The sequence below is a fragment of the Culex pipiens genome, chromosome 3 (genome assembly GCF_016801865.2).
Source record: "Culex pipiens pallens isolate TS chromosome 3, TS_CPP_V2, whole genome shotgun sequence".
Classification (NCBI taxonomy): Eukaryota; Metazoa; Arthropoda; class Insecta; order Diptera; family Culicidae; genus Culex; species Culex pipiens.
Genome location: NC_068939.1, coordinates 160,316,633 through 160,328,029, shown reverse-complemented (window position 1 = coordinate 160,328,029; position 11,397 = coordinate 160,316,633). Strand labels below are relative to the sequence as shown.

General features: G+C 41.2%; 3 protein-coding genes across 5 annotated transcripts; 1 reads left to right on the top strand and 2 right to left on the bottom strand.

Annotated features, from left to right (window-relative positions):
- Window positions 1–1,185: 1,185 nt before the first annotated feature.
- LOC120413663 (2-oxoisovalerate dehydrogenase subunit alpha, mitochondrial) lies at window positions 1,186–2,873 on the bottom strand. Its single transcript, XM_039574586.2, has 2 exons — window positions 2,678–2,873; window positions 1,186–2,619 (listed from the first exon to the last, which is right to left on the bottom strand). The coding sequence occupies exons 1-2, from the start codon at window positions 2,744–2,746 to the stop codon at window positions 1,369–1,371; spliced, it is 1,320 nt and encodes a 439-aa protein (XP_039430520.1). The 5' UTR covers window positions 2,747–2,873; the 3' UTR covers window positions 1,186–1,368.
- A 5,527-nt stretch (window positions 2,874–8,400) lies between these two features.
- Window positions 8,401–9,670, top strand: LOC120413665 (transcription initiation factor TFIID subunit 12). 3 transcript variants are annotated; one of them, XM_039574589.2, is made up of 4 exons: window positions 8,401–8,538; window positions 8,981–9,157; window positions 9,216–9,408; window positions 9,469–9,670. In XM_039574589.2, exons 2-4 carry the CDS (start codon window positions 9,008–9,010, stop codon window positions 9,594–9,596), a joined length of 471 nt encoding a protein of 156 aa, XP_039430523.1. In that variant the 5' UTR covers window positions 8,401–8,538; window positions 8,981–9,007; the 3' UTR covers window positions 9,597–9,670. The 3 variants fall into 3 exon arrangements, with proteins under 3 accessions (XP_039430523.1, XP_039430522.1, XP_052565691.1); XM_039574588.2 differs by having other exon boundaries at window positions 8,978–9,157; XM_052709731.1 differs by lacking the exon at window positions 8,401–8,538 and adding an exon at window positions 8,587–8,709 and having other exon boundaries at window positions 8,798–9,157.
- A 47-nt stretch (window positions 9,671–9,717) lies between these two features.
- On the bottom strand, window positions 9,718–10,381 carry LOC120413667 (peptidyl-prolyl cis-trans isomerase FKBP2). The gene is made up of 2 exons (XM_039574593.2): window positions 10,149–10,381; window positions 9,718–10,087 (listed from the first exon to the last, which is right to left on the bottom strand). The coding sequence occupies exons 1-2, from the start codon at window positions 10,296–10,298 to the stop codon at window positions 9,830–9,832; spliced, it is 408 nt and encodes a 135-aa protein (XP_039430527.1). The 5' UTR covers window positions 10,299–10,381; the 3' UTR covers window positions 9,718–9,829.
- Between the last annotated feature and the right edge of the window lie 1,016 nt (window positions 10,382–11,397).

Below are 11,397 nucleotides of genomic sequence, written 5' to 3'. Positions count from 1 at the left end.
GAAGTGTTGGCAAAAATCATGAAAATTGACCAGATTTCGGTTTTAGTGGTACCTTAAGCCTAATAAGCGGTCGTGTTTGAATGATGCTGGATAATCTGGAGTGTGCCTTGAAATTCACTAAAACCAAGTACACCAACGAGTAGAGCAACTTTTTGTGAACATTTCTGTTTATTTTTACTTTTATTAAAAGTTATGCTATTCCTTTTACAAGCATTTAAAAAAAATATTTCAAAAATGCATTCCAATCAGTCGAGTGCATTGGGCCACGCCCATTTTCCTATTTTCAGCATAGTTCTTTTTTTCTTCCAGCGCTCTTTTGGGTCTGCTTACTGCCGTTCTACGCATAATTGTCCCATGTTCAAAAAAGTGCAACTGAGAAAAACGCGATTGAAATTTTTCGACCGATTTCTGTGTTTCTACGCATAATTGTCCCATGGGTTCCTATTCGCCCAATGTGTCCCTAATTGCCCCAGTTAGTAGTTTATCACCCTTATTTGTGATTCTCTTGCTATACAACAGGTAAACAAGCTTAGTAAAACTAATGATTCCGTGTAAGAAAATACTTGGTGGGACAATTATGCGTAGAGGTTCAACGATGGGACAAACAGACTTGGTGTTGTTTTTGATGAGTTTCCGAACAAAGTACCAGATTTTATGTGTGTTTCTTAAAGTACACATCAGACTAAACTTAAAAATGGCATAAAGTCAAAATCGTCAAAAACTGACATGGGACAATTATGCGTAGAACGGCAGCTTAGTGCTGCCAAAATTGATGAAATTTTAAGCGAACACTCACGAAAAGAAGCATTTATAGAGAAAGTTTCCTGGCAACACCACAAGCGCTGCTGGTGATAGGAAGATAGGTGTTTGATTAGAAAGGGTATATTTCCCCTAATTCAACTTTTGTCTTAAAAATTAAATAAAAAATGGGATTTTTGTCGACGAAGACACCAAATCGATCGGAAAAACTAATAATGCATAATGACTTCTTCTGACATAGGGAAAGACAAGGTTTCATTCAATAAAAAAACGAAAATTTAAAAATTAAAAGTTTGCTAAATCGTAGACAATTACTCACGTTTAGAATAAATCTAGAGTTTGTTTTAATAGGTAAGTTTATAGGACCAAAGACAATAGTTTATAGGACCTTTTAAAAAATCTAGATGAAAGAAAAAAACAAACAAATTTTATGGGAAGACTGAAAACAATATGGCTATAGTTTTATTGCTGTAACATTTTCCATTCACAACTTGTAACAGATTCCTAAAACGGTTCTCAAAACGGGAAGACCATCCCTATATTACCTACAATATAATAAATGCACTTTTTTCACTGCCACTTTTCACCAAGTAAAATCAACCTGTCCGCCTAATTCTTAAAATCCTTCAACGGATAGTGCTCCTTATGCTTCTCGATGTGCTCCTCCATCTGCTTCATCTGATCGCGCAGGTGCTGCGGCATCTCGTGGTACACATCCTGGAACGTTTCGCGCCAGTCCGCCTTCGGGATCTTTTCGCTCTGGTTGATCTGGGCCAGCACCTGCTTCCGGATGGCCTTCACGTGCGCCCCTTCGGCGGCCTCGTCAAACCAACCGCGTTGCTTCATGAAGTTCTTCAGCTTCGAGATCGGGTGCTCGGTCGTGTTCCAGATTTCGAGGTCTTCCGCCGGTCGGTACGCCGTACTGTCGTCCGAGGTCGAGTGATGGCTGATGCGGTACTGCATCGCTTCCATCACGATCGGCTTGTTGTTCTTCAGGACGTACTCGCGGGCCATCTTGGTGGCGTTGTACACGGCGAAGATGTCCGTACCGTCGAATCGGAGGGCGGCGATTCCGTAGCCGGCGGCACGACCCGCAATTCCGTCGCCACGGTACTGTTCCTTCGAGGGCGTTGAAATGGCGAACCCGTTGTTTCGGCAGAACAGCATCACCGGACAGTCCAGGGTTGCGGCAAAGTTGAACGCCGCGTGGGCATCGCCTTCGGAGGCAGCGCCTTCGCCAAAGTACGTGATCACCACGCGTTGGTTGTCCGGTTGACGCTTGAACGCGTACGCCGCTCCGACGGCCTGCGGAATCTGCGTTCCCAGCGGCGAAGAAATGGTCACAAAGTTCAGCTTCTTCGAGCCGTAATGCACCGGCATTTGACGACCTTTACCCTCGTCTTCCCGATTGCCGTAGCACTGGTTGATAAAGTCCGAGATGGTGAATCCTCGCCAGACCAACACCCCAGCCTCGCGGTACTGCCCATAAACCCAATCTTCCGGACTCAACGCCGCAGCGCTACCAATGTGGCTAGCTTCCTCGCCAAAGTTCGTCATGTAGAACGAGATGCGGCCCTGCCGTTGCGACTCGTACAGAATCTTGTCCATCGTGTTCAGCAGCACCATATCGCGGAACATCTTGTGCACGACCTCCCGACTCAGTCCCGGATCCTGCGAAGCGTCCTCGATCACCCCTTCCGCGTTCATGACCCGATAGATCGGCACCGACTCGACATGTTCCGGCAGCACCAGCGTTGGCTTACCCACGAAGGCCGCCTGCGCCCCCGGGAACTTGGCCAATCCCGTCGCCGGTTCAGAACTCTGCGCCTCGCCGTGAATCGCCCGTGTTGTCGTCAAGCACTGAAATGACGATCAATCAACGAGATCTTCTTCCCAGCTAATATCCCACCGATCTTACCTTCAACGCGAGTTGGTTCCTGCTGGCCAGCCGACCTGCCAGAACCGATGCCGAGCGGAGCAGGGACATTGCGATTTTATTTTGCAGAACCACGAGCGCGGATAATTACGTCAGTCACGTCAAGTCGGTGTGGTCGTCGAGTTGAGTTGAGTTGAACCTGTTTACGAGACGACGTACGCGTTTGTGATGGTGATAAGAAAAGTGACTTGACTTTAGGGCAAAACTTGCTGGGGACCAACAAACACTACTCACCAGGCGAGCTTAATTTGTTTTGACGAAAACGGTGGAGGGAAGTAAGAGAAGACACGATCGCACAGATACAATGGAACGTTTGGATAGGCGATGTAGTCTGATGCGTAAAAATGTGAAATCATTGGAAAATGCAGATCATACGTAGCTTGAATCGATTTTTTAAGTTTTTAAATCTGCGATGTTTCAGGTTCATCCACAGCAGTTGACTCAACATACTGCGAATCAAAACAATACCGTCTACAATCACAAATTACTTCCGTTTCCCACATTGATGCGCCCCTTTCTTTCAGCCGTCTCGACTCTGACCCTCGCTGGTCACAGCTTTACGAGCCGTTTCCACAGGCCACCAGCTAGTTTACACCTTGTCATCATGATGACGAAACCCATTTGTATTACAAATGCCGAATAAATTGCAGTTTCTTTTAATTTTTTTGCCGTGAAGTTATTTTTATTTTGTCAGCCTGCATAAATTTGGCTTTATTTGCGAACTTGGCAAACTGTCAAATACAAATAAGTACGAGTTTGTTTGTTTGTTTGCCATAGTCTAATAGCACCTTTAGAAGGGAAAATTAAACCTTTATTAGCCGTTACTACAAGTTTTCCCTTGTTTTAAAGCTAAAATTCAACCTTTGTCAGTCAGGAGAGTTTTCCTATCTTTAAAGAAGGAAACACTTTCTAGCCGTGTAATAACTGCTAACAAGTTAACGTGGTGATTATTAGGATGACTCGAGATGGTCGATTTTTCAGAACATGTTTTTTTCGGTTGATTTTAGGCCTCTTAACAACCCCCCGAAATTTGGGAGCGATTGGTTGTGTCCACACTTTGCGCATTGCATTTCAATTTTGTATTGGAATTAGCATGGAAAACCCCTCCTTTTCATATTTTTATTTTTATCATTTTTATTTTCCACTATTTTTTTCAAACCAGCACAATATTGTTAAAATTGAAAAAAAAAAATCTCTAAAACTTTCCCGAAGGAAGTGTTGTGCTATCTTGCTTCTGTCAGATACAGCGTGCTCAAAACTGCTCTAAAACGTGATTTCACGTGCAGTTTTTGAAAATAAAAGTGATATAAAAATCTGAATGTAAAAAGAGGGGTTTTCGTGGAGGTTTTCCATACTAATTCCCATACAAAATTTAAATGCAATGCGCAAAGTGTGGACACAACCAATCGATCGCTCGCTCGTTTATGCCCAAAAGGCTTTGTTCTGGTTTGATTTCTAGATTTTTTTAGAAAGTTCTATAAACATATGAACACACACAAAAAAATATTATGGTAATGACAAAAGTAACTTACTCTTGAATTAATAAGTGGTTAAAATTTGCTACATTAAAAGTTTTTTTCTTGTTTTGAAAATGAAAACTTTTACTGCTACAGTTTTTGAAAATCTCATTGCTAACTTATTTAAAAGTTTTAACTTTTAATTCGACTGTATAATTTCTTTCATTTTGTTGTTCTCGTGAAACCGTGTACGTCTAAGTCCAAAATGTAAACAAACGTTTAGGTGATTCCGGTGGTTAGTGAGTGGTGGTCCCGGTGGTCCACGACGTCAATCAAAACAGAACGCGTCCGCAGCCAGGACTTGGACGCGGATACCTTCGAAGGAGGATGGTGCGGAACAAGGTTAGGGGATTAGGGGAAAGTTGGTTTTCAAAAGGATGAGGCCAGCTTCCTGCCGGATCTGCAGCTGTTTCACGACCGAAATGGGTAAGAAGGAAGCTTGGGTGTTTGTTGGCGTTTGTGTTTGATTTTGTTTGTTTTTGTAGGACGCCGTTTATGTGGATGTGAATTTGCACGTGTATTCGATAAAGTTAATTTTAACGGTGAGGAGAAGGATCCAACAGAAGAGGGAAACGACGAGAAGCGATCGGAGGTGGTCAGCGCGGATGTTGCACTCGGTGCCGGCGGTTTACGACCATCAGCAGCATTATGTGCCGGAAGTGATGACGGGACAGTGTGGGATGCCTGAGGGTCCGCAGTCTATTTCTCGGTGCGGGACATGTTTGACGAGTATTACATAAACATCCGGAAGAACAGTTTGCACCAGTTCTGGAAGAACCGTCTGTACTTCCAGAGGTTGGAGCGATATCCGACGAACCTGATCAAGAACATCTACCTGGAATACCGAAGAAGTCACCGGTGAGTATTGAGAATGTGTTCAGTGTCTAGCCATAATTTAATTTACTTTCAAACTCTTTCAGCAACTCCCGCCCGCAAACTCTCAACTTGCGACGGCGCAGCTTCGGCCGGATGAACTGGCAACATCTGTGCCATTCTCGAAGGAGGACGATGTGATCGGAAACTATCGGTTCAGGCGCTTCACTTCCCAGCCGGAAAACGTCGACTTACCTTCCCGAATTAACACCCAATGGCCAACTCCTCCAAGCCTGTCCTGATGATGGCCGGCAACGAGACCACCCTGTTCTCTACATCGCTGTCGAGCTCCAACATGTAGGCCGCGATGTTAAGCAGCATAAGCAGCAGTTTTAATATTAAAATAAAAATAAAAATAGAAATAAAATCCATCATATTTTCGAAAATCATCACTGTAATGTTAAATGTTATTTATTGTTGCCGGGACCGTGGTGTAGGGGTAAGCGTGATTGCCTCTCACCCAGTCGGCCTGGGTTCGATCCCAGACGGTCCCGGTGGCATTTTTCGAGACGAGATTTGTCTGATCACGCCTTCCGTCGGACGGGAAGTAAATGTTGGCCCCGGACTAACCTAAAAAGGTTAGGTCGTTAGCTCAGTCCAGGTGTAAGAGTCGTCTCCCTGGGTCCTGCCTCGGTGGAGTCGCTGGTAGGCAGTTGGACTAACAGTCCAAAGGTCGTCAGTTCGATTCCCGGGGTAGATGGAAGCTAAGGTGTAAAAAGAGGTTTGCAATTGCCTCAACAATCAAGCCTTCGAACACCTAGTTTCGAGTAGGAATCTCGCAATCGAGAACGCCAAGGCAATGCTGTAGAGCGAATAATTTGAATTTTTTTTTTGTTGCCATAAAAAGTTTCTTCTTATAATAAAAGTAAAAAACTTTTACCGATACAACGATTTTGTTCCAGAAGTGCATGGTAGTATCAAAAACTTTCCAACTTTTAAATTAAAAAGTTTGAACTTTCTACGAATATTCACCAACGCGAACTTTTAATCCAACGAACGATCTTTTTAAATTTAGAGTATTTTTTCTTTGTGTGCACAATAACTTATAGGACCTTTTTTTTAAAAAAAAACTCTAGATTTGATCTTTTTTTAAATTTTTCATATAAATTAATTTGAAAATGGTTAGTAAAACAAATAAAACTTACAAAAATTTTATAAATTAAAAAAAGAATTCTCATAAAGTTTCAAAATTAAAAAAAAAAATAAAAATTCAAAAATCAAAATTTAAAAAGAATTGAAATTGTATTACTTTTTATTTGATTAATATATATTATGATTCTATTATCAAATATATTAATCAAATAAAAAAATAGCTTTTTAAATTTCGGGTTTTTTTTTTAATTGGAAATTAGAAAAAAGGAAACATTGTGATTGTTTTTTTTTATTTTGATATTGAAAAAAAAAATATTGATTTTTTTATATTCTTAAAAATTTGGGAATTTTTAAAATCTTGAAAAAAATCTACAATTTTTGAGCTATAGAAAAGTATGGACAAAAATTTTGCTGCCGAGTTATGATATTTTTAAAAAATGTGCTTTTTAGAAAAAAATATAAATTTTATTTATTTTTTTAAACTCCAGTATTTAATGTATCAAGTTTGCAATCAGAAAGTACTTAACACATTTGCACCCTTTTCAAGTAATAGCCACTTAAAATTTAATTTTAAATGAAAAATTCCAGTTTTGTGATTTTTTTAACCCTTTCCCGCCCAGAGCAAAATCGAGATTTTTTACGTTTTTCACCATTACTTGTAACTGGATCGACCGAATTGAGTGCAATTTTAATGGTTATAACATTAAATTCTATAAAAACTAATGCAGTTTGAACCAGGTTGAAAATGGTGGGTTGCAGAGAAATTTAGTTTTGAAGACAAAAATTAGTGGTGCTCTGGAGTAACCATGGGCGTTAGAGGGTTAATAAAGTGTCCATGATTGTCCGTTCCAATATTTCGATGCCAACATTTCAAAAAGCATCATGTACAAACCATGCGTTTTGAGAAAAACGCATTTCTCGACTTTTTTTTGATTAGGTCCTATAAACATATGAAAGACAATAGCTTATAGGACCTTTTCAAAAAAAACTCTGGATTTGAATGTTGAGCATCCATTTTCAATTACCATTTTTATGTAAAAGCAAAATAAGATGTTCTAATGATAACAAACGATGAAAAACGTTGCTTTTGTTGATAGTTGATCATCCATATTCAATAAAACATTATTTCCGTAATTTTATTTGAGAAAAACAAACATAACTTCTTTTGAAATCACCAACGTCGATATCACCCTGCTGTCACTGAGGGGGGCGCTTTGTTATGATTCGTTTTTCTTCGCCGAATGTACATGGCGCTTTTTTCATGTTGCTTTTTTTTCGTCACGAGGTTTATGTAGCCTTTTGTTTGACAGGTTGACAGGGCTATATAAACAGGGACTGCTGATGGCAGAGATTTTGTTTATGTTACTTTATTTAAAATCATGATTAAACAGACTTTACTGAAGTAAATTTTGCTCATTTTTGGTGGAGAGGTAGCCTATTAGGAGTACTTTCAGAATATACAATAACCCAGAAAGTGTCAAAATGTACATGATGCCTTTTGAAATGTTACCGTCGATTTTTTCGGAACGTTGAAAAAAAAATTCCAATAAAATTGCCTAACAAACATTGAAGATTTTACCTCTAGTTGTTGAAACAGCCTTTTATTTTATAGTACCAATATCTCAAAAAATAATTTCCAATGTTAAAAAAATCAAACAATCGTAAAATTTTCTGAACTTTTCGAAAAAAATATATAAATATATAAATAATAATATAAAGTTCAACTCTTAAATTTCAAAAAGGAGTAATATTGATTTTTTTTATTGTTTCATACCATATTTATTATCGCGGGCGTCACTAATTAGAGTTCACGCGCGGTGATACGACCGCAAGATAATGATCGCATGACAGCCGCATGACAACCGCAGAACAAATTTTTGGCTGTTGTCAAAGGTTGCCTTGAGTTTTCAGCTCACTTTTTGGAAAATATTCAAAACAAATCAAGTTGACAGCCAAATCAACGTAGAATTTCAGTTCAATTTGCTGATTTTTACACTGCTGAAGTAAGGCGGCTATAATCTCCAATCAGTCACAGCGAAGGAGAAACGTGATTTTATCTCGCAATAAGCAATACTATTTTTAAAATTTAACATTTCTGCTACCAACCCACCTCCCCCTTTCACACGGTCTTGTTTACCAACCCACTCACACCAACACAAACAAAAAAATTGGTAACGAAAATGTTTTGACACATGCAGCTGCCTGTCAGTGTCATTTACAGAATCTGTCACTGTGTGGCAGAGAAAGAAAAGAAAGAAAAAAAAACATCACCACCCCGTCTAAAAATAAAAACGCCATCGGAACTCTTCAATCAGTGGCGCTTCGGAACGCGATCTCCGAGGACACTCCGCAGCAGCAGAGGTTTTTCCATAAGCTTACTCACGAATAATAACAACATACTCCTCCTCTATCTATTCAAACGATTCACCGGCTTGTAGTTTTTGTGTGGTGTTTTGGTTCTGTTTTTGTCTTTCCACGGGAAACTCCGGGGCTTTATTCCAGGCCTCTCAGTTGGCACAACGCAGTTTGGTGGTAGAGTGTTCAATGGTTCATGGTCCAAGCGTAAACATCGTCCTAACCGGAATATTTTCTTTTTTTTCTAAATTTATTCTTGATTTAGGTTTTTGGTTTAGGGGCACACGTCTCTTGCGTGTCTTCCCTCTTGCTTTTAATACTTTAACTTCTCCAAGGGCTCTCACACACTATCTATAATTCTTCAAAAGCAAGCACCAAAAAACAAAACAATCTCACCTCCCCCCCAAGAACCATGTCCGTAATAGGCAATAACATTGATTACCAGCAGAACGCTGACTTTGACCAGAGCAGCAGCATGGCATCGCCCTCGCAAGCCTCACCGGCCAACTCGGGAGCGGCCGTTCCCGGGGGTGCGACGGCATCGGCCGGCGGTTCGGGCGGACCCAAGGCGGGGGGTGCGGCCGGCGGTGGTGGCGGTTCCAGCGCGCCCGACATGGCCACACAGGTGAGATGCTTCGGATTTCGGTGGAGTTGGACCTAATTTTGAGATTCCTTCTTTGTAGATTCTCACAAAACCCCGGCTGCAGGAGCTGGTCCGGGAGATTGACCCGACCGAGCAGCTCGACGAGGAGGTCGAGGAGCTGCTGCTGCAGATCGCGGACGACTTTGTCGAGAACACGGTGAACGCGGCCTGCCTGCTGGCCAAGCACCGGAAGGTGGCCAAGGTGGAGGTGCGCGACGTGCAGCTGCATCTCGGTAAGGGTCTTTTGATCGTTTTGAGAATGGATTGAAACTAAATTTCTGTTATTCTTCTAGAACGCAACTGGAACATGTGGATCCCCGGCTTCGGAACGGACGAGCTGCGGCCGTACAAGCGCGCCACCGTTACGGAAGCGCACAAGCAGCGGCTGGCGCTGATACGGAAAGCAATCAAAAAGTATTAGGAGCTTAATCATCCCCCCATCTCAGATTATTTCCCACTAAAATAAATTTGTAATTTTCCCCCATCTGAAAACTACGCAGGAAGTGTTCACTTTTGACAAACTCTAGAACAAAGAAATATCCTCTTGATTTCCCTACTTTATATTTTTAGAATTTAGAAAGATTCGAAATAAATGCTTTTATTCGCCGGAATCGATCCGAACTGAGCAATGGCTTGACTTATCAACTTACTCCTCTACAGCTCCGTCTTCCGCTCGATCTTGACCAGCTCCACCTCGAAGATCAGCACCGAGTTCGGCGGAATCTTGTCCCCGGCACCACGCTCCCCATAACCCAACTCCGGCGGAATCACCAGCTTCCGCTTCTCACCCTCGCACATGTTCAGCAGGCCCTGGTCCCAACCCTTGATGACCTGACCCATCCCGAGCGTAAACGAGAGCGGCTGCCCCCGCGGGATGCTACTGTCGAACTCGGTCCCATCCTCCAACGTACCCTGCACCATAAATCCAAAATCATTAAACTTTTAACCCAAAACCTCCCCACTTTGAACTCACCGTGTAGTGCATATGCACCAGGTCGCCCTTTTTCGTCCGGACGGTGCAGTTTTCCACCCGCTTTTTCACGCCGATCTTCAGCTTGCCCTCGGAGCTGGCGTAGCAGACGGCGGCGGTGGCCGCCAGGAGCAGTACAACGGAGAGTTTCATGGGTGCGAATGGGGTTTTACCGGCGGAAAAAGAAAGGACACGTACCGCGGACCGGAGTGAAGTTTTGGATCTTTGGATGCGGCGGAGCAGGGTTGTCAGCTTGCGGGTGAGTGTGAGAGGAAATGTCTGTATCGAGTGATGGAGAAAATCTGTATTTGCTGTTTTAACCCTCATCTGCGGGATTCGCAAATTGGGTACTAAAGCCCTATGGTCCCCTTGGAACGAGCTGTCAAGTAGGACCTTTTTCTGTCAAGAAGGGCCGTGAAGTTAATTTTTAAAAATTGAATTAAAAATCCATTTTTAACTCTTTGTTGTCGTACAAAGGGTCATTGTACTCAGAAAAATAAGCTTTATCGCTGTAAACAATAATATCAGCAATCTAAGCTTCTAAGCTAGCTTTTTGGTCGAAATGGAGAAAAAAGGTGTCGCCAACTATTTATTGCTAGTACCAACCAGCAACCTGAGTCCCCTACGCTGTCCGATTGATCTACACTAGCGGGACCGAAATGATGTAAACCAGAGTGAAAATAAACGTGACAATAATCATAGAAATATCTTTCTCTTGCTGAAAATTTAATAATAATCTGAAATTTTGAAATTCAACAAAACCAATAATTCAAAAATAAAAATTCTATATCAGGAAGTTCAAATAACAAAAAAATTAAAAATATAATAACGGAAATTTCAATAATTTTTAATACCTTAAATTTGGAATTAAAAAAAAATGCAGAATTGAATAATAATTTTATTATTAAAGTATTTATAAATTAAAAAGTTTAAATCGAGGCTTAAATATTTGAATTCGAGGGGAACGACAGTAATCCATTGAGCTATAATTCCAACGAATTTTGTAAATTTTCGTCAGTTTAGTTGGAATTCAAACGATTTAATCGATTGTATCGGATTTAATCGACTTTATCGGATTATTTCGGATTTCATCGGATTTCAACCAAATTTGTCGAGTTTAATCGAGTTTTGAATGGTTCCAGTTTAGTGTGTACGCCGAATGACAGATCACTCGACCAACACAAAACAAAACAAACGTCACAATTCGGGATGATATTGATTTATTGTTGCAACAATTTTGATCCATTGCTTC

Excerpts from the sequence above, each read along its gene's own strand:
- LOC120413663 (XM_039574586.2), bottom strand. The coding sequence starts at position 2,746 with ATGTCCCTGCTCCGCTCGGCATCGGTTCTGGCAGGTCGGCTGGCCAGC. Across the intron at positions 2,620-2,677 it reads GGAACCAACTCGCGTTGAAG|TGCTTGACGACAACACGGGC; the intron begins GTAAGATCGGTG and ends TCGTCATTTCAG.
- LOC120413665 (XM_052709731.1), top strand. The coding sequence starts at position 8,945 with ATGTCCGTAATAGGCAATAACATTGATTACCAGCAGAACGCTGACTTT. Across the intron at positions 9,158-9,215 it reads CGCCCGACATGGCCACACAG|ATTCTCACAAAACCCCGGCT; the intron begins GTGAGATGCTTC and ends CCTTCTTTGTAG. Across the intron at positions 9,409-9,468 it reads CGACGTGCAGCTGCATCTCG|AACGCAACTGGAACATGTGG; the intron begins GTAAGGGTCTTT and ends TTATTCTTCTAG.
- LOC120413667 (XM_039574593.2), bottom strand. The coding sequence starts at position 10,298 with ATGAAACTCTCCGTTGTACTGCTCCTGGCGGCCACCGCCGCCGTCTGC. Across the intron at positions 10,088-10,148 it reads TGGTGCATATGCACTACACG|GGTACGTTGGAGGATGGGAC; the intron begins GTGAGTTCAAAG and ends TTTATGGTGCAG.